Source organism: Acanthaster planci, linkage group LG19 (genome assembly GCF_054643075.1).
Source record: "Acanthaster planci isolate LZ-2023a linkage group LG19, COTS_SCS, whole genome shotgun sequence".
NCBI classification, from domain to species: Eukaryota; Metazoa; Echinodermata; class Asteroidea; order Valvatida; family Acanthasteridae; genus Acanthaster; species Acanthaster planci.
This window is the reverse complement of record NC_141795.1, coordinates 6,306,280-6,333,559: the sequence shown is the minus strand read 5'-3', so window position 1 is coordinate 6,333,559 and position 27,280 is coordinate 6,306,280. Positions and strand designations below refer to the sequence as shown.

The following is a 27,280-nucleotide window of genomic DNA, read 5'->3' as shown; positions in this document are numbered from 1 at the left end:
CCCAAAAATTGAAAAAATTCAAGGTATTTTAGTTAGCCTTGCAATATAAAATTTTGACAAAAGTGGACTTCTTTTAAAAGAGCTCAGAAATGTACTTCAAAGATAAAATTCAGGTTTTTTGATATTTGAATCTAGTTTTGATGCAATTGTCATCAAAATCTTTAAACTCAAATTACAAGGTGTTAGACTTGCTGTTCAACTGAAATCTTATTAAAAATGGACTTTTACTAAATGAATTGATTGTTTAAATGCAAAAAATATACCAATTGTTTCAAAGAAATATCATACCTGATAAATTAAAATTGCATTTAAATGTGCAAGTCTACAGTTGCACTACATAAAATGACTTCAAGGCAAAAGCCTGTCAAAGGCATCGTAAAAGGCAAGATTTCAAGGAAATGAGAAATTTCCCAAGAGGCAAATTGCACATGTCAGGTTTCTTCACTTATGGGTATAAATCACACTTTGCATCTAGAACTGTCATCTCTAACATCAAATGTTTTGACGAATGATGATCACAGGAATCCCTATCGCAATTCCGTCTCGCAGGTTTGGATCCAGTGCATCACACTGTCATACTGCTGCTGCCCATGACCGTTTTTGGCTTCTTGCAGGATCTTGAGATGTCCTCTCTTTCTTCATGCCATGACCATGTCCTCTGTACCTAGTAGGCTTCCTAGGGGTGAGGGGACTGTCATCAGAATCAGCACCACCAATTAAATCCTGTGAAGGACCCAATAAGTAAAAGAGCTTAAAATGTATTGCAAAAACATTTGGTGAATGAAAGGTGAATAAAAAGCGCTGCGAGTTCTCACTTTTGGATAAGGTTGTGTCTGAATCACTGAGCTGTGGCTTGAAGTTGACACAACTCCATGAGAAGTGGCTGAAGCCACTACCCATGGACAAGTACATAATTACAGGCCACAGCTGAGTACATTTGGACACAGCTTGTCACACAATGCCAGCGTCTACAACAAACTGGGCTGCTACTTCTCTCTAATTGTAGGAAAGTGGCCAATCTGGTTGCATTTTACACACCGTATGTTCTGCACAACAGATGCCTTGGTGATACCATGGTAATCACAGACCACATCCGTCAGTAAAGATATCTGGCCTCTAGGGGCTTCACCCAACAAGGGATAACTCAAAGTCAGTCTTCAAAACAGTCTTCTGCAATCTTTGTTAAAAACAAAGACCTTAGAAAAACATGTCACAGTTTTCACAAAGAGACAATTTTCTTATCTGATTGCAAAACATAGGTTTTGAGAAAATTGCATTTGAAGTTGGTCTCTATTTCAAAAGCTTAATTTCCTACAATTAAGCATTCCTTTAAATTCACCAATGCTACTCCATGAAAGAGGGGATGTTACATGACACAAAACTACAAAACTAATATTTCTAGAATTTTAAGTTGTTTATTTTGTAAACAAACAAGATTATCTGTTCGTGAAAAGCTAAAATTCATGTGACTTTTGGTCTCTTCTTGAAACGGCATAGCATGTGTCAGGTGCAACATTGTTACTTTTGTATACATTTCTGGAGTCAAATTTCTCTTCCTGAAAACTACAAAGCCAGTTTTGCCCTCAATTTTGATCCAATTGCCAACGTTATATCTATGGAAGACAAAATTGTCTCTTCATGAAAAACAAAAATGCAGTTTACTTGAAACATTGCCCCACAGAGACAGTGATTCGGGTGATTTGAGTAGATTTGGTAAACAATGACTACATCGAGTTGTAAGCATTGCATAGCCTAGTTTATTTTGCCAAAAAATGAACCTTGAAAAATCATGATTTGGGGTCAAATTGTCTCATTTTGTGAAAACTGTCATGAACAAACAAAAGTAAAATCTTACAAATCTACAAAACATTTAATGCACCTATCTGATTGGCATGGATGCTGATTATGAACTTAACTTGAAAAGACGACAAACATTTGGATCCTTATCTGTTGCCTTTTTAGAAAGTTGTTGAAACTTTGCTAATTTAATTTCGAACAAATGTAAAATTACTTGCCCCATCAAAACGGCAAATATTTTGGGATGCTCCAAGATCGTATGGTTTGGCAAACATGGCCAATGCAAAACAAGACTGATGAGGAGTATGATTTCATAATCCAAGGCAAAACAATTGCGAGTCCTCAATCAACAAAACAAGGCCAGGAGGAGGCGCGGTTATTGAGGTTTTTCGTGGGGGGGAGGATGCCACCAATGCATTTGTCGCTGCAATGATCTAGCTGTAGTTAACAATGGCAAAATTACATACTAGTAAAAGATTTTGATCATCATGTTCCTCACATATCGCTTCAGAGTTCTTCATTTCCTGTCAAAATGAAAAAGAAAAAAAAGAAACTACCAAAGTGGAAAGTATTTCAATTTTAGGACACATTCTTGCTTCAACTTGACTACGGTTCCAAATAAGAGATTTGAAAATGTAGACACTTCGTTTTGAGAATCAGTCATAATCTTCAGGTCTCTTTCTGTTGACGGAAATTTTTTAAATCTTTGAATAAGTTTTGAACTTTTTAGTTAGCAGTCTCATGCAACAAGACAAACAGTGAGTGGTGTTGAAGTGTGATGCCGAAATTCCACTCTTCATCAGGAGGTGTAAAGGGGTCAAAAGACTACTCTTTGTATGCTCTTGAAAATAAGAAAACCAATCACTAGCAGAGAGATAAAATTAAGAATAAACAAAGTTGTCTAGGAAAGTGCTTTGTTGAGTACAGTCGCATGCTCACCTTTGAAGCTGCAGTAAAGTGATTATCCTGGTAAGGTTAGTGAAAACAGGGCCACCACGTGAAGGTCCCAGGATACCAGCCCCGCACGCTTTCGGCAATTAGCGGGCCCATCGCTGGACAGACTGGTACTACCCTGTGGCCGCAGGGGCACCATCTGCCACTGTCCGGTCCGCCCTCCCGAAGGAGAGTGCCCTTGCCTACTCACGCGCGCCCTCCCACCCCCGGGTAGGTGAGAGGACGTACCAGCGCCTTGCTAACCCCAATGATAACAGGGCCACGCCCCTATGGAAGAGGTCCGCGGCCCTCGACACGAGGGACACAACTACCTGCATCTTTTTTGGCTAACAGAAGCGTTGGTAGGACTAGACTCACGAATTGCCTAGCCCCTTCCGCACAACTCGCATTGAAACCCCCCAGGACTCCAACTGGAGCGAGTTCCAATTTTAGATCGATCTCCGCACCCACCTAAGCCCTAACGACATAGGGATATAGGAGATCCCATAGTCTCTGCACTTCTCAGAGGGATATAACAGATCCAACTGAGCTAAAGGAAAAAAATCCTATAGTGAAACTTTCAGGTTTCACTACTAAGAAAAAAGTCCCTGAAGGGGAGTTACCTAAGCCCTACAGGTGACCGCTGGTGGAGCCTTGCAGCAGAGACGGATCCAGGGGCACGTTCCCTAACCTTACTCTACACAATTTCTCAGAGTGGACCATTTATTTTTAATTCATTTTCACTGACCCCAATAAGATATTTGATGCTGTTGCCATGACAATCATATATATATTCTCTCAACGAGAAAACTATGGCAAATGAAGCTTCAGATAATCTGAACAGGCAAGCTCCCCAAGGAGCCGAGTCATAGTTGTCCCCCCTTTTCATTGCCACCCAAGATCCGCCCCCGGACGGACATAGGGATATAGCAGATCCCATGGTCCTGCTGGTCTTGCGTTGGGGATGTAGGGATATAGAAGATCCCATCACCCGTCTTGAGGACATCGGGATATAGCTGATCCCATAGTCCGTAATAAAATTAGACTTGCAAGATATGCTCAATTTGAGCCGATGACCTGTGAGAGACCACCACCCCGCACAATCACAACACATAACCCACCACCGCACAATCACAGCATGCAGCTGAACCATTCTGGGAAAATACTGAACTGACTTAAAATTGATCCATGTCACTAATAACAAGAAACCTTGGCCAACTTCAGAAAAATTGATTTCAATTCTGCAATGCATTTTGAAAATTAATTTTCATAAACCAGTCAATCATTTTGTTCTTCAATTTTTCTTCTTGAGGAAGCTAGCAGTAAAATTTGGAAATACTCAAAAACTGATTTCAAAAAAGTTCCCCAGGATGGTTCAGAAGCAAACCTGAACAAGAGTGTTTCACGTTTGCTTGGATATGAAAATGAAGAGTTACTTTACCAAGCCTAGTTGCCATGATCCGGGGTTCTTGTGCATGTTCACGCCTGTAAGAAATGGTTACCTCACCTTATGAACATGCAATTCGTGAATTCCCCGGCCTTTACTTGGGATGACCCATCTCCTGTTGTACCATTTTCAGCAACAATCCTCTTCTCCAAATCAGATGAATCTTGCAATCCGGGGGTCTTGTGCATGTTCACAGCTGCAAAAAAATGGTTACCTCACCTTAGTGAACATGCCATCTTGTCCCCCGGCCTCTACTTGGACGGTCACACCTTCAGAGCAGATGCTGAAACAAATCATGCAAAATTAATTAAACAATGAGAAATTTGAAGGTTATAAAAGACAAATGGTGTAATTGTTGAATTTGTTTACAAAAATTTAGATATCAAAGAATTATTTGTTAAACAAGTGACTTTGGTGATAACTTACCTTAATCAAACTTTCTTTTTCTTTATATCCACTGTTTCAGCTCACTCGTCAAAGTAGAGTGTGGTTCCTATAGAAATATGAAAAGAGGGTCTTTCACTTTATCAGACAGTAATTAGAAAGTAAGAACTTGTTTACTTTAGAAATCAAAGAATTATTTGTTAAACAAGTGATTTTGGTGATAACTTACCTTAATCAAACTTTCATTTTCTGTATCTCCGCTGTTTCAGCTCACTCGTCAAAGTAGAGTGTGGTTCCTATAGAAATATGAAAAGAGGGTCTTTCACTTTATCAGACAGTAATTAGAAAGTAAGGAACTCAGTTACTTTAGAAATCAAAGAATTATTTGTTAAACAAGGTTTTTAATGACTTACCTTGTACCAACCTTTTGTTTCTTCATCAGTCCACTGTTTCAGCTCACTCGTCAAAGTAGAGTGTGGTTCCTATAGAAATATGAAAAGAACTCCTTTTACTTTGAATATTAAAAGAAACACCCTTCCACTTGAGAAATCAAGGACGTACTTATAAGACAGGGTTTTTGGTGGATACCTTACCTTATGTACATACAAGTCGTGAATTCTCCGACTTCAGCTTGGGATGACCCATCTCCTGTTGTACCATTTTCAGCAACAATCCCCTTCTCCAAATCGGATGAATCTTGCAATCCGGGGGTCTTGTGCATGTTCACAGCTGCAAAAAAATGGTTACCTCACCTTAGTGAACATGCCATCTTGTCCCCCGGCCTCTACTTGGACGGTCACACCTTCTAAGCAGATGCTGAAACAAAATCATACAAAATTAATTAAACAATGAGAAATCTGAAGGTTATAAAAGACAAATGGTGTGATTGTTGAATTTGTTTGAAAAAAATTCAGATATCAAAGAATTATTTGTAAAACAAGTGTTTTTCGTGATAACTTACCTTGATCAAACTTTCATTTTCTGTATCTTTGCTGTTTCAGCTCGCTCGTCAAAGTAGAGTGTGGTTCCTATAGAAATATGAAAAGAGGGTCTTTCACTTTATCAGACAGTAATTAGAAAGTAAGGAACTTACTTTAGAAATCAAAGAATTATTTGTTAAACAAGGTTTTTAATAACTTACCTTGTACCAACCTTTCGTTTCTTCATCAGTCCACTGTTTCAGCTCACTCGTCAAAGTAGAGTGTGGTTCCTATAGAAATGAAAAGAATTCCTTTTACTTTGAATATTAAAAGAAACACCCTTCCACTTGAGAAATCAAGGACGTACTTATAAAACAGGGTTTTCAGTGGTTACCTTACCTTATGTACATACAAGTCGTGAATTCTCCGACTTCTGCTTGGGATGACCCATCTCCTGTTGTACCATTTTCAGCAACAATCCTCTTCTCCAAATCAGATGAATCTTGCAATCCGGGGGTCTTGTGCATGTTCACAGCTGCAAAAAAATGGTTACCTCACCTTAGTGAACATGCCATCTTGTCCCCCGGCCTCTAGTTGGACGGTCACACCTTCTGAGCAGATGCTGAAACAAAATCATACAAAATTTATCAAACAATGAGAAAGTTGAAGGGGGAAAGGACACAATATGGTGTGACGGTCAAGTTGGTTTGAAAAAAAGGAGGTTTTTTGGTGATTGCTTACCTAGAACCGAACTTTCAATTCTTCATTTTCACTGTTTCAGCTCAATCCTTATGGTAGACTGTGATTTCTATAGAAATAAAAGAATTCCTTTTACTTCATCAGATACAGCTGAGAAAGAATCTTACCTACGTGGGAAATTTTAAAAAAATGAATTTGAAAAACAAGGTTTTTGGTGATAACTTACCTTAACCAAACTTTCCTTTTTTGGTATCCCCACTGTTTCAGCTCACTTGTCACAGAAGAGTGTGGTTTCTATGACAAAAACAACATATTGTTGTACTTTATCTGACATGAAAGTAAGAATCTTATTCACTTTGGAAATCAAGGAAAGTATTTGTAAACACCATCTCAATAGTACAGTGGCAGTGTTTAATACAAGAAAGCACAGGACACCTGTCAATGTTAACAAGGAACAACACAGCTAGATATCTAGGTACAGAATAGTAGAAATCATTTTCTGTCCAGTTTTGTCAGGTTCTCGTAACATTTTTGGAGGTAAATTAAAGTATTAGGCACCAGAACGTATTGGCAGTTCTTTCTTTGGTACACACATACTGTGTAATTAGAAACTAGGTTGCCAAAAAGTCTGATAACACCATGTTTGTGGATTTGTTTTTAAATTTCATTTCGTTCATCAAATATGAAACAAATATTGACCACTTCACCTTGGGAAATGACACTTGATCACCTTAGGATAATTTTTACTGCACCACATAAAGCAATCAGTATTTGATTTAAACCACCTCCACCACAGATTCTGATCAATTGAAGCGGTGACTAATTATTTTGATATACTAAAAGTATGGCTGCGTAAAAGAAAGATTAATTGAAAATTGACCAGCACTTGTCCAAACTTCCTCTTCATGAAATGCGTTAACGTGGACGTAGCTTTGATGAGTGTGCAAAATGTGCTACAACACTCCAGAATGCATATGCACATAATACCTGTAGGTTCATGGTTTAGTTCTTTGGTTGCTACAGGTGTAAGCATTTCTATCAGGTATGGTTCTTTTGAGCTGTAAGGGGTCATCCATTTTTGTTGTCATTTTCACAAGCGTACAAAGCATACTCTTTTCTGCCCCCCCTGATTTCTCTTTGGTGCCTCAGGACCCATTCTAACTCACAATGTAAGGCTGTTAATGTGCAATAGACGACCAGAGAATAGTGGAAGAAGGAAAAGGACAGGACCGGCCTCAACATTCGTAGTTTTCTGATTGCCCGGGACAAATTTCTTCTTTCATTACGGATGCATAAAAATTAAAGACAAATTGGCTGATGGACAGGTACTTTTTCTGAAAATAAAAGTGTCTATTTTTTGTGGCCTAGAATAGCAGTCAACAAATGCATCTTTCATTTGATTTTTTTCCTGTTCACAAAAGCTTATAAAAAGTATACAGCTATGTGGTTACAAACTTGCGTGTATTAAGCACGCTGTGCATTTTAGCAAGGCACCTTTCCACACACGGGAATATGCATATTTAAATAAACATACACTTTGTTTCTGGGTACTGAACCTCAATGCACGCATGACGCAGCTGGTGGGGAAGCTCAAAGACTGTTTCACATGTCGCTGTGATTTCAACATTAGTGAATTAAGCCTGGTACCTGTGTGTACTTTTTTCATATAATGACACCAGGCAAAATCGTCGAGTGGTTAAGAAATGGAAGTTACCCGCGTTTGTATGAATGATACATCAGAGTCCTGCGCACTCTCTGCACACGTGCAATAGTGGGGGGGGGGGTTGATAGTTTGCCGGTCTATGATAATCATCATTTTTAACAGGTTCTTAAAGCATACACAACCAATTCACCCCCTCCTCCCAGCATATGATTTGTGCGCCCATGAAAATGACAAAATGGATGACCCCTAAGGCAAGACGGCAATGGCAAATGACATATATGACTAGCTCTAGGCCGTTCAAAACACAGAATCTGTGGGGGAAGTGCTACAAAATGAATAATATTTGTAAACTAGCAAGTCATGCTCACCTGTGTGGATATTCCTTAAGGTTGAGTGAGAACAGCTTCTGCAGGACCGATTCCAGACATCCAGTCATCATTTTCTTTCCATAGGTCACTCAGAATCCTTGAGGTCTCTTCCACACAATTATCCGTTCATTTTCTCCAAGAGAGCTACCAGTCTCCTTTCCAACATGGCAGCTTGTATCATGTCCATGAACTTCCTTTTTTTAAATTCTCAAAGTCAAAGTCAAGATTCAGTGTCCACAGCGGCAGAGGTTAATGTTGATTTCCCTCATTTGTTGAAGATTATACCTCTATTTATCCAGGGAACCTACAGAGTTCTTGTTGGGGTCCAAAGTTGAACTTTAAAAAACTGCCCATGGAAATTGCCAATTTGGGGGCATTTTCAATTACTTTTAAATTTCTAACAAATCTTTTATTTCTCATAAGTTAAAGAAATACCATGTTGATTTTTTAATACAAAAGAAGATCGTGTGCAATGAAGTACACAACCAGACAGTAATTTTTTCAGTCTTTTTCAGCATTTCGACAGATCACATTCCTCACTTTAATCAGGAAATTGGTAATTGGTTAAGCAATGGGTTATGGTTTATGGTTACAGGTTATTTGTTAATGGTAGGGGGTTAAATAAAGTAAAGGTTTATGGTAGCATCATGAAGGTACATGCATGTTTCGTTTGTATGTATGGTTCTGAAAAGAACCTGGTGGAGGGTTAGTTGAGGTTTGTATGTCAAATGATTAGTAGTCAAGGCTGGGGGTTAGTTGAGGTTCGCATGCATTGTTTAAATGGCTGTGAGGAAATGATCTGGAAATACTAGCTCGGTATAGGCTAGATTGATGCACAATGACTAAATACAATATAGGGACGCAAAATTACTTTGTTTTTTAGAAATAGCACATCTGTTATGTTCAATTTGTTCTACACAGCAGGCTAACCCTGGATAACCTGAAGGCAAGGCAAGTCCATTCATACTTGATCTTATTTGACTCTAGGGTTCACCGTTTCACTTCCAGTTCAAATGGTTGAATCATGTCGTATTAGGTTTGAGTAAGCAGGCATCTTCATTGCTACTGTCCTCCTGCAAGCTGTAAGATAGAGCGAGTGTTGGTTCTGGCCTTCCTTGCTGATTCAAATCAAGGTGTGCAGAGATCATCTGTAAAAAAAAAAACAAAAAAAAACCCCAAAAAACATGAAATAAAACTTTGTTTTCCCAAGTCTGGGCAGCTCTAATAAAAGACCCTGGGACAGGATTTGACACATCGTCCCATTTTTATCTTACATTTCACTGCTTCATAGCTTTCCAGACCTTTTGAGAGGCTCAGCAAAATTTGACTGCAATCCTTCCCTTTTGGACACATTCAACTGCCAAAAATGTTAACATTTCAAATTTTCTTCCAAAGTCCTCAAACAAGTGGCTCTCCAACCCTTTGTGTACAAAGAAGACTTACTGAGGAAGAAAACTGGGTTGGGAAGTGTATATCTGACCTTGGAGCGACTATGCTTTTCCTTTTGCATACAACAACAGTACGCCTGATGACTTACAAATTTCCCTGTATGAAATTCATATCTGGTTTCATGTATACATTTTGCAAGATAGGCTATGTATACCTCAATATCATGAGCCACAAAATGTGCTTTTTTGAAAAAGATTCCCTATAGGCCTATGGATGTCACTTGACACCCTGTGCACAAATGTTATGAGACTGGTCTGAAAATTTGTCTTTTCTGTGTAAACAATTGTCTTTTCCCCTCCTAAATTGAACTTTTCTGGATATGTTTATGCTTTCTGACTATAACCAGAGGTCACTATAGGAATAATTACTGGCGTCTTTACAAAGAGCTCGTCCCAAAATTTAGTCATTATCTTCCAAAATTACCTTTGCTTCCTTAAGAAGTCTTGATTTTAAAGAGGGTTAAAGAGCCAATTTGCGGAGGACTTTGAGAGAAAACTTGAAAATTCAAGAGTTTCATATTCAGACGTCACTTGACACCCTGTCGCAAAACCTCATGAGACTAGTTTGGAAAATTAAGCGTTTCCAATTAAGATGCTTCACTATTTTCACAGCTAAACGTGGCTTTTTAAAGAAATGATGATGATACCATTTTCTACATGGCTAATAATCTACTGCAAGGGACGATTAGTGATGTCCATACAAGGAACTCTCACCCTGCCCACCAAACCTTGCCTATGAAACGAAATGAAACGAAGTGAACGAGTCACAGTCAAAATAATTTCGTGCGCGAAAACAAATTGGTGTTTGGAACCATAATTATTTCAATTCACTCTTTACAACAGTAAACTATGCCAATTACACCTATGGTGTCAAAACTGCTCCGTTCCGCTCAAAAACAGAACACTTACTTTGAAAGTCCAGATGTCGCGGGGAAAAGCTCCTTCCTTAATGCCCGCGAACTTCTGAATGCGCGCGTCACCGCACGTGTTGATTTCATTGTAATGCCTTACACTGGTTCCCGTTCCTGCATTCACTTGATTTTGAATTCATTGCGGCGGAAACCAATCATTGCGCAGGTGAAATATTCGATGGACTTCGTTACCCTTAGTGGAAGAAAGGTTTCAATAGGCTAGTACTTAATTAATTAATTTATTTATTCATTTTTAATTTCTTGGATTATAATCCAAACGTCTGAATGATAAATTTTATAAAGAGAAAATACAACAGAAATCTAAATTTTACACAGGTAAGATTTACATCTGAATTATGAACAGCGCCCCCTAAGTGTAGTTACCCATGTTATCACAGAAAGGACAGTATCTTTCGTTACATTGTATAAAAGTTGCAAGCAATGCTTTGTTAAGCCTGGGCACCGGACATGAGATATCCCGGATAACAGTTTACGGCTGATTTTTAAGGGTTACTTTTTCTATTTTATCCCATCCTCCAACCCTGGCAACCTTCATGCGTGTTTGTCAATTTAATTTTAAAATCATCATGTGACTCACATATAATGAACAAGAGGAAAATAATTGTGTGCAATCGACAAAAAGATGCGTGGGACGGTAAACATAATTCTCCACTTTCTGAAAAGTTAGTAAATTGTTTTTTAATCATCTCCAAATTTTTGACATTGAAAACAAAACCTTGCATTTTCAAGTTATATTTCTGCTTTTTTGACACTCAGTATGTGGAACTACACCAGATGCAAGAAACTCTACGTTCTGATCTTCCGAGTCCGCAGTTTTGGTTTTTGTCAAAATGTAACGACTGATTGCATGGTGCTGATGTAATGTTGAAGGAAAAGAAATATGAGTTTTGGGTTCAACGTTAAAAGCTCTTTCCACTTTGAGTAGACCATCACTTTTGCAGTTTCAAAGTGTTCGTAGTGGATTTAGGCAGAAAACAACATTGACAATTAAATATTTAATAGTATTCTGTATAAAGAAAAAATAATCTGATGTTATACTGCCGAAATTGTGCATACGCAGATTTCTACAAGGTGTTAATATTAATCAAACTGGACATTAAAAGCAACAAGTATATCGCAAGTTTCGTCCATCATTTACGTCACTGGATATGTTACATTGAAGAATTTTACTTTTAATTTCACGGTGCTTCACAGCATGGGAAAGTAGGAAAAAGGTTGGGACCGTAAAAGTGAGAGTGAGAATTTCTGGCCAGCTCATTAGTATTAAAAGTGCCCCCCCCAGTATCTTTTTGAAAAAGGAGATTGTTTTGCCCCTAAACAGTGAGGGACCAGACAATAATTTAATTTGTGGTTCAGAAATCTCAGGGATGTTGGCGTGCATGCTATTGGGCCCCGAAGAGTGACGATTTTACTCTGTTTTCAATAGGGCTCAAGGCTTGAATTAGTGGACTGTACCCTACAAAATTTACACGTACGGTATTGGTTGGCAAGAAAAGGGCAACTTGAAGTGACTGAGGGCGGCAAACATTCGTAACAAGCGTAGCGTACACGTACAGGCGCGGTACGCATTTCCTGTGTGGACGTCCGGACGAGGCCGAGGGCATAGCACGTGTCATGTGTATGTTCGTGGATGGAAAGGTAATTTTACCTGCCTACGTTTCTACATGTTTTTTTCTAGCCTGCTTGGAGTGCTCCGAAAACTGAAATACTTTATAAACATGTCACAGTTACTACACTGCTGTGACATGCTTTCTTAAGTATCTCTGATGCATATTGGGTAGGAATTGCTTAATTAATATCCATTTTTTTCAATGCCGTGGCCCGACGACCCGGCCCATGACGTGTTGACGTGACGTGACGGACACAACTGGCATAATTGGTTTGTTCTGAAACAAAAGTGAGACCTCCTGGACCCACGAACCCCTCGACTGTGAATTTCACTTGTGGCCATGAGCCATGTTACCCCCAGAACTGTGGGGTCCGACGTCCGCTTCGCTCCCACGAACCCCACAAAAAGAGCGTTTTTCGCCATAGGCTGTGCATGACGTTTAACAGGGCACGTACGTGTACACGGATTCCTTTCTAGTTGTGTAGGCCTACCCATAGAAATGTTGCTTCATTTCCCCCGAGAGTTTTATGTTAGATAGCTTACTTACAGTACCCTTATTTTTAATACCAAGAAAGAAATGGGCCAAAAAAACTGCCGTTTTCCAAAAAAGGTGCAAATATTTCCTGATCAGTGTCTGAGAGTCATGCTGTTCACATGTGTACTTGCGAAGACGAGTCACGACCAAAGGGTTGACTACGGCTGTGATCGATACACAAGACATGGAAATTGGCTGCAGCCGCTTTCCATATGTGTGTGTGTGATTCTTAGCCACGCTGGTTGAAATGGCAGTTGGCTGCAGCGCGTTGAATGAGTTCAGTCACCCGTTAATCTGTGTTTTGAGGGATTTAAATGTAATTCGAGGGGATCAGGGGGTCATTGGGGTCTAGGGGGGTTTAGAACAACCCGCACAAGTACAGTATGGTGGAGTAGGTCTACCCTTAATTCGTGCATACAAATATTCGTGCATCCAACTTTCTTGTCGTGGAACTCAACAAAATTGTGCACAGACTTTAATCTAGTGTCGATGATCGATTATTAAGGGCCAAATTAAGAAAAGCCATTTCGTACTCACTAATTTCTGCCGTTTGACATAAATAGCTGTAAGTGGTTGTTGAAAATGCTCATTAGTTGCCCATTATTCCAGCAACCCAGTGTAAGCCCAAGTCGGGCCGTACCTCGTGGAAATTGCTGTCCGATTCCAGCGTTTGATGGCTGGCCCAAAGTTATTGTATGCTGGAGTAAATCCTTGTAAATTTGTTCATGAAAGTTGGGTAATTTTGCATTCTGCCAGTTGTAATTGCTGTTTGAAGTTGCATATCGAAGGCTTTGTACCGAGCAGGTACATTCCAAAATTAATTTACCGCTCCTTGTGCTTTGGGCGGAAACAAATGCTGATATGATAATTGCTTTTCATACATTTTTGCTGATAGCTCTATGTATTTGCTGATATGTGTTGCTGTTCCGCGTCACCAGGCTAGGGCGGGAACTATTTCCATATATTGCTGAGTAGCTATACTTTGTGCGCAATGTAATTTTTGCAGTTCCACGTCACCAGCTTCGGGCGGGAACAACCTGAACTGTGTCAAGTTCAATAAACGGCTGCTCAGGCCAATCGACACAAAAGTTAGAATGCGAGTGTCCACCTGTCCCTGAGTTCAGTTCTCTGGTCCTGTGCATGCGGGGATAATTTACTGTCGATGATCGATTGTCACTTTGATGCTTTTCTTTTTGCGGCTATGTGCAAATTAAAAGCTTTTCCAGGGAGAATTCAGGAAAAATGTCAACAGAGCATAAAAAGCTTGACTTTATAGACTTCAGACTAAATACAGAAATGGGGCATTCTGGGCAAAGTAGGGAATTACGAATACCCTGTAAAATTACTTTTGCAACATACGTGCGCGAATTATGGTGACGTAGGTTTTACTACAGCCAATTCAACTCGTTTGCAGATGACACCTGAAATTTTCCAACTTTTTTTTTTTTTCCTGTTTGTAGGCAGACAGATGAATGGCCAGGCTTCTGAACGTCCACAGGGATCTCCCACTACCACAGGATGTAGGTAGTAAAGTTGCCATGGTAACGGGAGATTATCTGTACTACCACTATGGCTGTGATGGCATTGATGACAGGGTTTGTACACTTTATAAATTGAAGTCTATTTGGATGCTTTGAGCGTTACTGTTTTTTTTTCAAAATTGGGGTTCAGAATCAGAGCCAATGCAGTTAGAGCCAAGGTGCCACACACATTACGTGTATGTTCATGTCAGTGAAGTATAGTCAATGGTCATCAACAACCAACTGCTGAAGCAGGTTTGAAATTCCAGACTCGGCTGCTTTGGACCTTTGAAATTTTTGCTTTTCCTTGCTTGGGTAGGAGGATAAAGATGTGCTGTGTTTTTGTTTTGGAACCCTTGAGGATTCAATCTTGGTCACGTGATCATATTGCACATGGCAGCTGTACGTTAGACAGTCAGTGAACTCTCTTTGTCCTGTTTGTTACAGGGTTGGGGATGTGGGTACCGGACCCTACAGACACTTTGTTCATGGGTGAGATTCCGCAAACTGAAGCTCAACCAAGACAGCCGACAGACGGAACCGAGTTTGCGCGAGGTTCAGGAAGCCCTTGTTGCCATGGGTGACAAGAAGCCATCCCTGATTGGCTCTAAGGAGTGGATCGGCTCGTACGAAGTCTGCATCTGCATCGACCATTTTTATGATGTACGTTTGTTCTGGTCTCAAGTTTAGTCACAAACGACGTGATGCATCACTTCATTATTACACCCTGTCCTTTTGTGACTTGATGTGTGTTGACTTCATTTTGATTCGGTGCAAAATAATACTAGTGTGGTAGATCTGTATGTAACACTGCAGAAATTAAGATTGAGTAACGACACAAAAATATAATTGCGGTGGTGTATCCTGCTTGTGGATTTGAGCAGCAAAGTTGCAGTGGACTGTAGTTGAAGTGAGACCCAGCCATGCCTTTACGGTAACAAGAAGCAAGCTGTCAAATTAGCAGCACAAAAACTGTAAAGAGCTGAAAGGCAAATATATATTGCTGGTAAAAAAGCATTGTTTCCACTGTATAACTCTTTCATTATTCGTCTGAGTATATCAATGAGGAAAATTCTACTGGAATTTGTTTTTTCTGGTCTAGGTTCCCTGCAAGATTCTGCACGTCAACAGCGGCACTGAGCTAATTGATAAAATCCCTGATTTGTTACAACACTTTCAAGAAGTAGGATCCCCCGTTATGATGGGTAAGCTTTCATCTTATCTTATGAAATTTGACAAATAATTTGGTTTTGCAGGGGGACACGTCACTTTAAACAAACCTTATAAAATTTCCCCTACCCAAATCGCTCCCTTCCTATCTCATGCCTCAGACTTTTTCACCAGTGTTTAAGGGTAGCTGCAATCAACGTTTTTTACTACAAACCTGTAAAATGCACCTTTGTACCTCAGTAAACCTTATTTTAAACTTTGGTTTCACTATTTGAAAGGGTATTTTAATGCCTTTTTGGTTTTTATGCTAATGAGATTTCCATATTCATGAGCAAAAGTGTAATGTCATCTTAGGAAGAAGCCTCAGTGTTACATTGGTTCGCACACAAAAAAGTCCTGCGTTTTTGTAGATTTTCTTGGACTGAGTTTTCTCTTTGCTGATTCATTGTTGTTTTGTGCATAGCAATAAGAAACCATCAAACCCTCTCTCAGAAATGCCATCAGTTAGTTTTCACAGTTTGAACAGAAATGCCTATGCACTGAGCCATGTCTTCCCTCGATGACTTCGCTGCAACAGCGCCCTCAATTTTCCTGGAAAACATGGATAATTTTTATTCTTTAAAATTGTGCACTTTCCAATGCATTTAACCAAATAGGAGTGTGGAAGAGTTTTCGTACATTTAAGAAAGTATAAAGATGCAGAAAAATTGTGTCGAAGAAAAATGACACTTTAAGTTTGAAGAGAAGCATGTAGGAATGAACGCCCAATCAGAAGCCTTTTTATATAGGGTGTGATGTCATCGTTTATGTAGAAAGAAAATAGTTTCTTTGATGTTTAGTACAGTCATTTGCAAAAGTTTAAGACCACCTGGAATTTTGTCGCTATTTCTGTCAATGGCCTCTGTTATGCTGTTTCACTGAATGATTACATAAGCTTTTTTTTTACAGTGGTGATAACCTCAGAGTCGTGCTGTGAGCCCATTTACTTGAATTATGTTGCAAAGGCGGGTCTTGAATGTCATGTTGGCGCAAGGCAGCATGGGTAAACAAAGCCAGTCTAATTAATCAGAAACAAAGGAGGGCACACTAAATATTAGACTGTTAACATTTCAAATCTTGGAAATGTCAAGATACTAATGTTGCACATTGAAAATAAACATAAGTTGCCAGGATTGATTGGTTTAAGTTTGGTTTTTCTTCAGGTTAATACGTTTTGTATGGGTGGTCCTAAACTTTTGCAAATGATTGTAGGGGATAATTGATTGTAGCCAACTTTTTCCGAAACAACAACAGCTTGGAAGGTCATTTAAGAGGAAACAAGTATCTTCTCCCTTTGACAAGTAAAAACCATATTCCTGAATTGCAGCAATTTATTAAAATTTCTTCGAATGTTTTAATCTGAAACTTTTTAATAATGTCATGAATTGTCATTGATTGAAATTTTCACTCCACAGGTGGTGACACTGATGCATCCTCCAAAGGCATTGTGGGTATCTGCATCGGCCAACAGCAAACCTGTCTATTAGTTCTGGTGAGTCTTGAGTCGAAGGACTGATCTGTACATGAGGTTGAGCCTACCCTACCCAGCTTTATATAAATTCCTCACCTAAAATCTATGCTCATCTTGTGGCTTTCTGTGAAAAATGCACTGAAACCCGAATTAATTTCCAAACCTCAATTCATGCATTATTGATAATTTAGATTAGAGCTTTCAAGCTTTCAATTTCTTGACATTTGTCTCAATTTACACCTGAATTTTGTGCAACTGTCCATTTCAGGATCCACATTTCTATGGGGACCCAACTTTTGACACTCTCACAAGTTCATCCTATTTATTGTGGAAACCACTCGACTCGTTCATGGAGAACTCCTTCTACAACCTATGCCTACCGATAGTAAAGAAAGCTAGGTGACCAGATGTCCTTTTCATCACCACCGCTTGCTGTGTTACCAACTTTGAAGGTATATTACCAACTTGTCGGGTTTAAGGGTGAAAAGTAGGGGCTGAAATTTTAGGAAGGCATCATGTGTTGTTTCTTGCTGAATCTTTCTTGAAGGCATAAACATGGGATTGTAGTAATTGTGCACCAGAACATCGTTGATGCAGTAAAGCTCTTTCATTAGTGGAATTTGATGCATGAAATTAAACATGTGTGAAAATCAGTTCTCTCTTTCTCTGAATACTCATTAAAATGAAATCTGTTTTAGCATTCCATGCAGCCCGATTGTTAGTTTGAATTTTTCAAACCAAAGTTGTTCTTTTTCTTTGCTTCTTTACTGAGTAACTTGTAGTTAGCTGTGATTACTCAAACCCATAAACTGGAAGTGATTCCAGATACCGATGGCTGACATTCATGGACCTGATGTATATTCAGATTTTGTCCAATTGCAGCAGTAATTATCAAATGATCTCAGGTTTAAGCATCTAGCCACATCCTCACTTACTCACAGCATGATCTAGCGTTTTTTCAACAGAGTATCCAAACATCTCATAGTCCCTTTTGTAGAGCTTTGAGAGGCCGTCCAGTATCCTTAGTGGTAGAACAGCAAGCTCATCTTTGAGAGAGCGACCAGCAGCGGACGGTTGAAAGCGGGGGAAACTGACCAGATGGTCAGCCGAGATCCAGCGAAGAAAGTAGGGGCCTTCCACGACTAGGTTCTCAAAGTGACCAATGAATTGGTAATTGATGTGACAAGGGTGGCAGATCTCATTCTGGGGCACAAAGTGGTTGGTGATGGTGTCAATTTCGCAGCTGGGGCCGTAATCTGTCACAAATTGCGCAAACTCCATGAAGGTGATGTTGAGCCATTTGGACGATTGCGGGGGGGATTTTCGGTACCGCTTGACAATCTTTTGGCCAAAATACTTCTCCCATCTCTCCTGGTCCTTGGGATCATCGCGGAATTTACTCATCCAGGCAGACAGCAAGCGGTTTATAGGTTCCCGGACAAACACGGCCTTCTTGTACGTTTCAAGCCTCATATCTCTCTCCTCAGTCGAGTACTTGTCCAGGGTGGTGAATAGTTTGGAAGCGTTTGCTCTAACCATCAACTCACCAAGGACCTGCTTCCAGGATGAGGAAGACACCTTGGGGATGAAACTGAAGAGTAGCTTGTATGGATCGAGGACTAAGACATTGTCAAAGAAAGAGGCAGTATAGTGCTTTGCTTTGCGTTTGAAATGGAGTCTCTTGCAAGTACTGTCCAAGATTTCTCTCCGTCTTTTCATCTCTCGTTCTAGGCTTCTGTCAAGGACGCTTTGCGGCCTGCTTTGCTGAGTGTTAAAATCTTCAGAAGTCATGTGGTATGTCTTGTTTTGGTCCAAGAGCAGCTCCTTCTGAGAATCTGTGTCTCTGCTGAGGGGGCCTGTGATGACAAAGTAAAAAAGGAAATTGACAATTTTCAGTGCAGTTTATCTGTTAAATGACTAAGACTGATTTGACAAGGATTGTTTCTGTCTTCCTAGGTTTGTGTGTTTGGAATAAATGCATAAAGTTTTGATTTTGTTATTGTTTTACTTGGTGAAGATAATTGTACTTAAAAAATAACTGAATTATTGATGTGCTGACAAATATAAAGCCCAAGCAAAAGGAACATAAATAGAAGAGGTTATCACAACCTTATAACATTTTGTATCTCACGCAGAAATCTTTTGTAAACAAATTTAATTATATATGTACATAGTAACAATGTTGTTCCAAATAAAAAAGTAACTATTTTTTCAGATCAATTAAATTGGTTCAATCTTTCAAAGGTTTTGATATTGAAATACATTGAATACCAGTGTTTTTTGCCTATAAAGCGTAAATTGTCCAATTAAGATTTTAATATGGTATCCAGGAAGGTGTTTTTTTCTGATCAAGATATGTTGATTGGTGTCTTACGTTGTAAACTATGTTGACAGTATCTCAGGAGGCACCATCTGAGATTGAGCAAAACCAGCAACACAACTGTAAAGATGAAAAATGTCAGTGATGTGGTCCTGACAAAGTACCTCAGGCAAGGGACACCCATAATCAGTGAAGTTCAGACCTGAAATGAATAATTAATAATACATTACATCCTCTCCAAGAGGAACAGTCCTTTGGTGCAAACTCACCGCAAATGTGCGCAAGTTTATGCTGAGTATTTTCTACGAATTTAGTCTAGAATGTCTCTTCACCAAACGCATACAAGAACCCGTTTGGACAACTTTGTACCAGCCTGTCTTTCTTTCGCCGTCAAGGGTGCACTTCAACTCAGGGCAGATAGTTTGATTATATCTTTCCCCTCAAATCTCATTTAAGTGAAAGTTGGTATTTTGTACAAAATTATTTTGCAGCTGTCACAGAAAGGCATTTATGTGAGATATACTTAAGTACTGTTCTGAAGCCATTTTGAGTATATCTGTCTCTTGTACTTGCCTTGCTGATTAAATTTTACTCGACATTCATATTTTAAAAATGAAATACGTGACAATTCAATATGCATCATAGTTAAAAGGTTGAGTGAAAAAAAATAAGTAAACTGGACCAGAGAAATGGCTGCATTCAAATTGTCACAGGCTTCTCAGCCAATATTTGGCTTTCTATGCTGCATTTTAATTTTTTCAATATTTTAACAATTCATTTTTTTTCTTATTGTATCACTCCTGTTGTAGGTCATTCAGCAGTGCCTAAGGGAGAAATATCCCAGTGTCTGAATATCTGTGCTCACCAGCAATTAACAGGCAATGATGAACTGCCCTCAGGATGAGATGGTAATGCCTCCACAGCAGGTTGTCCTGTTGAGTTTACAGGAAGGAATGACAAAACTTTCTCAGTAAATTCTCAGGAAGTTTTCCTTCACATCAACTTGTCATGTCAATCTCCAAAGAATAGGAATCTATTTTGAAGTGCCGTCTCCCGGTTGTCGGAATTTACCAGGAAAGGGTCAAAGATCCCTCTCACAGCATCCAGACAGGACGCAAATGTACAATATTTTGATGCAGTTGATCAAGTGCATTTCACTGCAGTGCAGTCCAGTGGCTTGTATATGAGACTGATCAATAGCCACACTCTGTGCATTATTTCTAATTCTGATTGTTACTACGCCCTGCACCTGTTCCTGAAACAATGGCCATCACCTTTATAATAGACGTTACTGGAAAAGTGACACATGTTGAACCATAGAGCCAGGAAAGAAACTCAATGGGTCTATTACAATGGCACATGCACTCTGGATATATATGAATGTGTCAAGGTTGTTGGTATACAAATGTTCACCTTGTATATTTGTGTTGTGGTAAAAATGTATTGAACAATTGACAGTTTTATTCTTAGACCCATGTACTGTAAACCGTTTGCAGTTCATTTGAATTGGAACTGTATTTAATCATGGTAGGCTTCCCATGTAACTTTGTGGTCAGTATGTGCATTGAATAAACACTAGTGAGAAATTATTTTTTCGTTTGTTTTTAACCAAAGCACCTTCAAGTTGTCAATTTTAAAGAAAACTTATCAGCAGAAACTATTTTTAAACAAATATAGAAGGGTAAGCCTTGGAAACCTTATCAAATTGTGGCCAAAATTTGACTTTCCTCCAAATTACTCTGAAACAAGTTTTGAATGATAAAAGTATTTCATCCTTTTTGAGGCATCTACATCTGAATTTTAAGGAAAATTGAAAATGAAAACAGTAAAAAAAGTTACAAGGGTAACACCTTGAAATTTTGCAAAAGCCTTGCAAAACAATTCAATTACGGGCAAAATCTAATGTTTCTCCAAATTACCCAGAAAGAACTTTTGAATGAAGAGCAATGTACATTCTTTTTATGGCATGTGGATCTCAGTTTTATTGAAAAATCAAATTGCCAAAATTTGAAAAAATTACAAGGGGTTAGCCTTGCAAAATAATGAAATTTTGGCCAAAATTTAATCTTTATCCAGATTACCCAGAAACAAATTTTCAAAGAAAGGAAATGTATTTTCGGCCTTTTTAAAGTATTTACATCTGGATTTTCATGAAAACTCAGAATAGAAAAATTTGAAAAACTTACAAAGGGTTAGCCTTGCAAAATGATTAAATTTTTGGTCAAAATTTAATGTTTCTCACAATTACTCAGAAGTTTGAATGACAATAAAGGTGTTTATTTATTTGAAAGTATCTTGATCTCGATTTTATTGAAAATTCAAAATGGAAGAATTTGAAAAAATAATCAGGGGGTAGCCTTGCAAAATAGTTACATTTTGGCCAAAATTTAATGCTTCTCCAAAGTACTCAGAAGGACGCTTTGAATGAAAAAGAAATGTATTTTCGGTCATTTTAAAGTATCTACATCTTGATTTTCATGAAAATTCAAAATGGAAAAATTTGAAAAAAAATACAAGGGGTTAGCCTTGCAAAATAATGAAATTTTGGCCAAAATTTAATGTTTCTCCAAATTACCCAAAAAGAAGTTTTGAATGAAAAGAAATGTATTTCCATTCTTTTTAAAGTATCTACATCTTGATTTTAATGAAAATTCAAAATGGAAAAATTTGAAAAAAATTACAAGGGGTTAGCCTTGCAAAATAATGAAATTTTGGCCAAAATTTAATGTTTCTCAAAATTACTCAGAAAGAAGTTTTGAATGAAAAGAAATGTATATTTCCTTATTTTTAGAGTATCTACATCTCGATTTTAATAAAAATTCAAATTGGAAAAATTTGAAAAAAATTACAAGGGGTTAGCCTTGCAAAATAATGAAATTTTGGCCAAAATTTAATGTTTCTCCAAATTACTCAGAAAGAAATTTTCAAACAAAGGAAATGTATTTCCGTTCTTTTTAAAGTATCTACATCTTGATTTTAATGAAAATTCAAAATGGAAAAATTTGAAAAAAATTACAAGGGGTTAGCCTTGCAAAATAATGAAATTTTGGCCAAAATTTAATGTTTCTCCAAATTACCCAAAAAGAAGTTTTGAATGAAAAGAAATGTATTTCCATTCTTTTTAGAGTATCTACATCTCGATTTTAATGAAAATTCAAATTGGAAAAATTTGAAAAAAATTACAAGGGGTTAGCCTTGCAAAATAGTTCAATTTTGGCCAAAAATTAATGTTTCTCCAAATTACCCAGAAAGAAGTTTTGAATGAAAAGAAATGTATTTCCATTCTTTTTAGAGTATGGAGATCTGGATTTTAATGAAAATTCAAATTGGAAAAATTTGAAAAAAATTACAAGGGGTTAGCCTTGCAAAATAATGAAATTTTGGCCAAAATTTAATGTTTCTCCAAATTACCCAAAAAGAAGTTTTGAATGAAAAGAAATGTATTTCCATTCTTTTTAGAGTATCTACATCTCGATTTAAATGAAAATTCAAAATGGAAAAATTTGAAAAAAATTACAAGGGTTTAGCCTTGCAAAATAATGAAATTTTGGCCAAAATTTAATGTTTCTCCAAATTACCCAGAAAGAAGTTTTGAATGAAAAGAAATGTATTTCCATTCTTTTTAGAGTATGTAGATCTGGATTTTAATGAAAATTCAAATTGGAAAAATTTGAAAAAAATTACAAGGGGTTAGCCTTGCAAAATAATGAAATTTTGGCCAAAATTTAATGTTTCTCCAAATTACCCAGAAAGAAGTTTTGAATGAAAAGAAATGTATTTCCATTCTTTTTAGAGTATCTACATCTCGATTTTAATGAAAATTCAAAATGGAAAAATTTGAAAAAAATTACAAGGGGTTAGCCTTGCAAAATAATGAAATTTTGGCCAAAATTTAATGTTTCTCCAAATTACTCAGAAAGAAGTTTTGAATGAAAAGAAATGTATTTCCCTTCTTTTTAGAGTATGTAGATCTGGATTTTAATAAAAATTCAAATTGGAAAAATTTGAAAAAAATTACAAGGGGTTAGCCTTGCAAAATAATGAAATTTTGGCCAAAATTTAATGTTTCTCCAAATTACCCAAAAAGAAGTTTTGAATGAAAAGAAATGTATTTCCACTCTTTTTAGAGTATGTAGATCTAGATTTTAATGAAAATTCAAAATGGAAAAATTTGAAAAAAATTACAAGGGGTTAGCCTTGCAAAATAATGAAATTTTGGCCAAAATTTAATGTTTCTCTAAATTACCCAAAAAGAAGTTTTGAATGAAAAGAAATGTATTTCCATTCTTTTTAAAGTATCTACATCTTGATTTTAATGAAAATTCAAAATGGAAAAATTTGAAAAAAATTACAAGGGGTTAGCCTTGCAAAATAATGAAATTTTGGCCAAAATTTAATGTTTCTCAAAATTACTCAGAAAGAAGTTTTGAATGAAAAGAAATGTATATTTCCTTATTTTTAGAGTATCTACATCTCGATTTTAATGAAAATTCAAATTGGAAAAATTTGAAAAAAATTACAAGGGGTTAGCCTTGCAAAATAATGAAATTTTGGCCAAAATTTAATGTTTCTCCAAATTACCCAAAAAGAAACTTTCAAACAAAGGAAATGTATTTCCGTTCTTTTTAAAGTATCTACATCTTGATTTTAATAAAAATTCAAATTGGAAAAATTTGAAAAAAATTTTAAGGGGTTAGCCTTGCAAAATAATGAAATTTTGGCCAAAATTTAATGTTTCTCCAAATTACCCAAAAAGAAGTTTTGAATGAAAAGAAATGTATTTCCACTCTTTTTAGAGTATGTAGATCTAGATTTTAATGACAATTCAAAATGGAAAAATTTGAAAAAAATTACAAGGGGTTAGCCTTGCAAAATAATGAAATTTTGGCCAAAATTTAATGTTTCTCTAAATTACCCAAAAAGAAGTTTTGAATGAAAAGAAATGTATTTCCCTTCTTTTTAGAGTATCTACATCTGGATTTTAATAAAAATTCAAATTGGAAAAATTTGAAAAAAATTACAAGGGGTTAGCCTTGCAAAATAATGAAATTTTGGCCAAAATTTAATGTTTCTCCAAATTACCCAAAAAGAAGTTTTGAATGAAAAGAAATGTATTTCCACTCTTTTTAGAGTATGTAGATCTAGATTTTAATGACAATTCAAAATGGAAAAATTTGAAAAAAATTACAAGGGGTTAGCCTTGCAAAATAATGAAATTTTGACCAAAATTTAATGTTTCTCTAAATTACCCAAAAAGAAGTTTTGAATGAAAAGAAATGTATTTCTATTCTTTTTAGAGTATCTACATCTTGATTTTAATGAAAATTCAAAATGGAAAAATTTGAAAAAAATTACAAGGGGTTAGCCTTGCAAAATAATGAAATTTTGGCCAAAATTTAATGTTTCTCCAAATTACTCAGAAAGAAGTTTTGAATGAAAAGAAATGTATTTCCCTTATTTTTAGAGTATGTAGATCTGGATTTTAATAAAAATTCAAATTGGAAAAATTTGAAAAAAATTACAAGGGGTTAGCCTTGCAAAATAATGAAATTTTGGCCAAAATTTAATGTTTCTCCAAATTACTCAGAAAGAAATTTTCAAACAAAGGAAATGTATTTCCGTTCTTTTTAAAGTATCTACATCTTGATTTTAATGAAAATTCAAAATGGAAAAATTTGAAAAAAATTACAAGGGGTTAGCCTTGCAAAATAATGAAATTTTGGCCAAAATTTAATGTTTCTCCAAATTACCCAAAAAGAAGTTTTGAATGAAAAGAAATGTATTTCCATTCTTTTTAGAGTATCTACATCTCGATTTTAATGAAAATTCAAAATGCAAAAATTTGAAAAAAATTACAAGGGTTTAGCCTTGCAAAATAATGAAATTTTGGCCAAAATTTAATGTTTCTCCAAATTACCCAAAAAGAAGTTTTGAATGAAAAGAAATGTATTTCCATTCTTTTTAGAGTATGTATATCTGGATTTTAATAAAAATTCACATTGGAAAAATTTGAAAAAAATTACAAGGGGTTAGCCTTGCAAAATAATGAAATTTTGGCCAAAATTTAATGTTTCTCCAAATTACCCAAAAAGAAGTTTTGAATGAAAAGAAATGTATTTCCATTCTTTTTAGAGTATCTACATCTCGATTTCAATAAAAATTCAAAATGGAAAAATTTGAAAAAAATTACAAGGGGTTAGCCTTGCAAAATAATGAAATTTTGGCCAAAATTTAATGTTTCTCCAAATTACCCAAAAAGAAACTTTCAAACAAAGGAAATGTATTTCCGTTCTTTTTAAAGTATCTACATCTAGATTTTAATGACAATTCAAAATGGAAAAATTTGAAAAAAATTACAAGGGGTTAGCCTTGCAAAATAATGAAATTTTGGCCAAAATTTAATGTTTCTCCAAATTACCCAAAAAGAAGTTTTGAATGAAAAGAAATGTATTTCCACTCTTTTTAGAGTATGTATATCTGGATTTTAATAAAAATTCACATTGGAAAAATTTGAAAAAAATTACAAGGGGTTAGCCTTGCAAAATAATGAAATTTTGGCCAAAATTTAATGTTTCTCCAAATTACCCAAAAAGAAGTTTTGAATGAAAAGAAATGTATTTCCATTCTTTTTAGAGTATCTACATCTCGATTTCAATAAAAATTCAAAATGGAAAAATTTGAAAAAAATTACAAGGGGTTAGCCTTGCAAAATAATGAAATTTTGGCCAAAATTTAATGTTTCTCCAAATTACCCAAAAAGAAACTTTCAAACAAAGGAAATGTATTTCCGTTCTTTTTAAAGTATCTACATCTAGATTTTAATGACAATTCAAAATGGAAAAATTTGAAAAAAATTACAAGGGGTTAGCCTTGCAAAATAATGAAATTTTGGCCAAAATTTAATGTTTCTCCAAATTACCCAAAAAGAAGTTTTGAATGAAAAGAAATGTATTTCCATTCTTTTTAGAGTATCTACATCTCGATTTTAATAAAAATTCAAAATGGAAAAATTTTAAAAAAATTACAAGGGGTTAGCCTTGCAAAATAATGAAATTTTGGCCAAAATTTAATGTTTCTCTAAATTACCCAAAAAGAAGTTTTGAATGAAAAGAAATGTATTTCCATTCTTTTTAGAGTATTTACATCTTGATTTTAATGAAAATTCAAAATGGAAAAATTTGAAAAAAATTACAAGGGGTTAGCCTTGCAAAATAATGAAATTTTGGCCAAAATTTAATGTTTCTCCAAATTACTCAGAAAGAAGTTTTGAATGAAAAGAAATGTGTTTCCCTTCTTTTTAGAGTATGTAGATCTAGATTTTAATGAAAATTCAAAATGGAAAAATTTGAAAAAAATTACAAGGGGTTAGCCTAAGAAAAAAGTTCAATTTTGGCTGAAATTTAATGTTTGTCCAAAATTACTCAGAAACAAGTTTTAAATGAACAGTTATGCTGTATGAGGCATCTGGATATGGAATTTTATGAACAACATTTAGCAAAATTCCAAAGGTTTTTGTCTTTCAAAATAATTAAGTTTTGGTTAAAATTAATGTTTGACCAAGAAATGTAACTTTGCTCTGCAGCACAGGTAATTTTTTGGAATGAAAACAAACATCTGATTGTGTATGAGTCTTCTAATGTGGGATCTTTATTCATTAGAAAATGGAATTTCTGAACCGCTTATCTTCTAGAAGGTCTGCTTCGAAATATAAGCTTTTACCTCCCATTTTGTGAGCGTACTTCCACTATGTCAGTCCTTTTTACAGTTAACTTAAATCTTCAGAGTCAGCTAGAGGGTTCAAAATTAATGAAAGCTTCCAAGTAATATTTATCTTCAAGGTATGCTTCTTTGCTTTTCCCTTGTCGTAAGGGGGGAGAGGGGCTTTGCATATCTCTGAAGCTCCTGTCCATCAGGATGACTTTGCTGTTGCTGTCAAGTCGTTTCAAGCAGGTGGAACCTTGGATTGTCAAAGATGAGTGTCCGCTGAGTAGGATTGCTCACCTTATCAGCTGTACAGAGACATGA

The 27,280-nt window shown here is 36.4% G+C and overlaps 3 protein-coding genes and 1 long non-coding RNA gene across 7 annotated transcripts in view; 1 reads left to right on the top strand and 3 right to left on the bottom strand.

Annotated features, from left to right (window-relative positions):
* Positions 1-6: 6 nt before the first annotated feature.
* LOC110987330 (uncharacterized) lies at positions 7-2,824 on the bottom strand. Its single transcript, XR_002599246.2, has 3 exons — positions 2,737-2,824; positions 2,265-2,321; positions 7-723 (listed from the first exon to the last, which is right to left on the bottom strand). It is a non-coding gene; the product is annotated as an uncharacterized LOC110987330 (long non-coding RNA).
* A 9,300-nt stretch (positions 2,825-12,124) lies between these two features.
* On the top strand, positions 12,125-21,548 carry LOC110980480 (ufm1-specific protease 1-like). 2 transcript variants are annotated; one of them, XM_022237188.2, is made up of 7 exons: positions 12,125-12,229; positions 14,196-14,330; positions 14,703-14,918; positions 15,358-15,460; positions 16,880-16,956; positions 17,204-17,387; positions 20,065-21,548. In XM_022237188.2, the coding sequence occupies exons 2-6, from the start codon at positions 14,208-14,210 to the stop codon at positions 17,336-17,338; spliced, it is 654 nt and encodes a 217-aa protein (XP_022092880.1). In that variant the 5' UTR covers positions 12,125-12,229; positions 14,196-14,207; the 3' UTR covers positions 17,339-17,387; positions 20,065-21,548. The 2 variants fall into 2 exon arrangements, with proteins under 2 accessions (XP_022092880.1, XP_022092881.1); XM_022237189.2 differs by having other exon boundaries at positions 12,229-12,368.
* On the bottom strand, positions 17,383-20,259 carry LOC110980479 (carbohydrate sulfotransferase 14-like). Its single transcript, XM_022237187.2, has 3 exons — positions 20,121-20,259; positions 19,310-19,457; positions 17,383-18,791 (listed from the first exon to the last, which is right to left on the bottom strand). The coding sequence occupies exons 2-3, from the start codon at positions 19,437-19,439 to the stop codon at positions 17,863-17,865; spliced, it is 1,059 nt and encodes a 352-aa protein (XP_022092879.2). The 5' UTR covers positions 19,440-19,457; positions 20,121-20,259; the 3' UTR covers positions 17,383-17,862.
* polr3a (RNA polymerase III subunit A) overlaps positions 21,529-27,280 on the bottom strand; it is a 38,354-nt gene continuing 32,602 nt past the window's right edge. For all 3 annotated transcript variants that reach the window (XM_087129888.1, XM_087129889.1, XM_087129887.1), the window contains one exon: positions 21,529-27,266. In XM_087129888.1, the coding sequence (XP_086986014.1) occupies positions 27,188-27,266 (79 nt within the window). In that variant the 3' untranslated portion in view covers positions 21,529-27,187. The remainder of the gene's footprint in view (positions 27,267-27,280) is intronic.

What these genes read in the sequence shown, in the direction of transcription:
- LOC110980480 (XM_022237188.2), top strand. Translation starts at nt 14,208, where the DNA reads ATGGCCAGGCTTCTGAACGTCCACAGGGATCTCCCACTACCACAGGAT. An exon ending in GTGATGGCATTGATGACAGG is followed by an intron (nt 14,331 to 14,702) that starts GTTTGTACACTT and finishes TGTTTGTTACAG; the next exon opens with GGTTGGGGATGTGGGTACCG. An exon ending in AGGATCCCCCGTTATGATGG is followed by an intron (nt 15,461 to 16,879) that starts GTAAGCTTTCAT and finishes TTCACTCCACAG; the next exon opens with GTGGTGACACTGATGCATCC.
- LOC110980479 (XM_022237187.2), bottom strand. Translation starts at nt 19,439, where the DNA reads ATGGGTGTCCCTTGCCTGAGGTACTTTGTCAGGACCACATCACTGACA. An exon ending in CTGTCAACATAGTTTACAAC is followed by an intron (nt 18,792 to 19,309) that starts GTAAGACACCAA and finishes TTGTCATCACAG; the next exon opens with GCCCCCTCAGCAGAGACACA.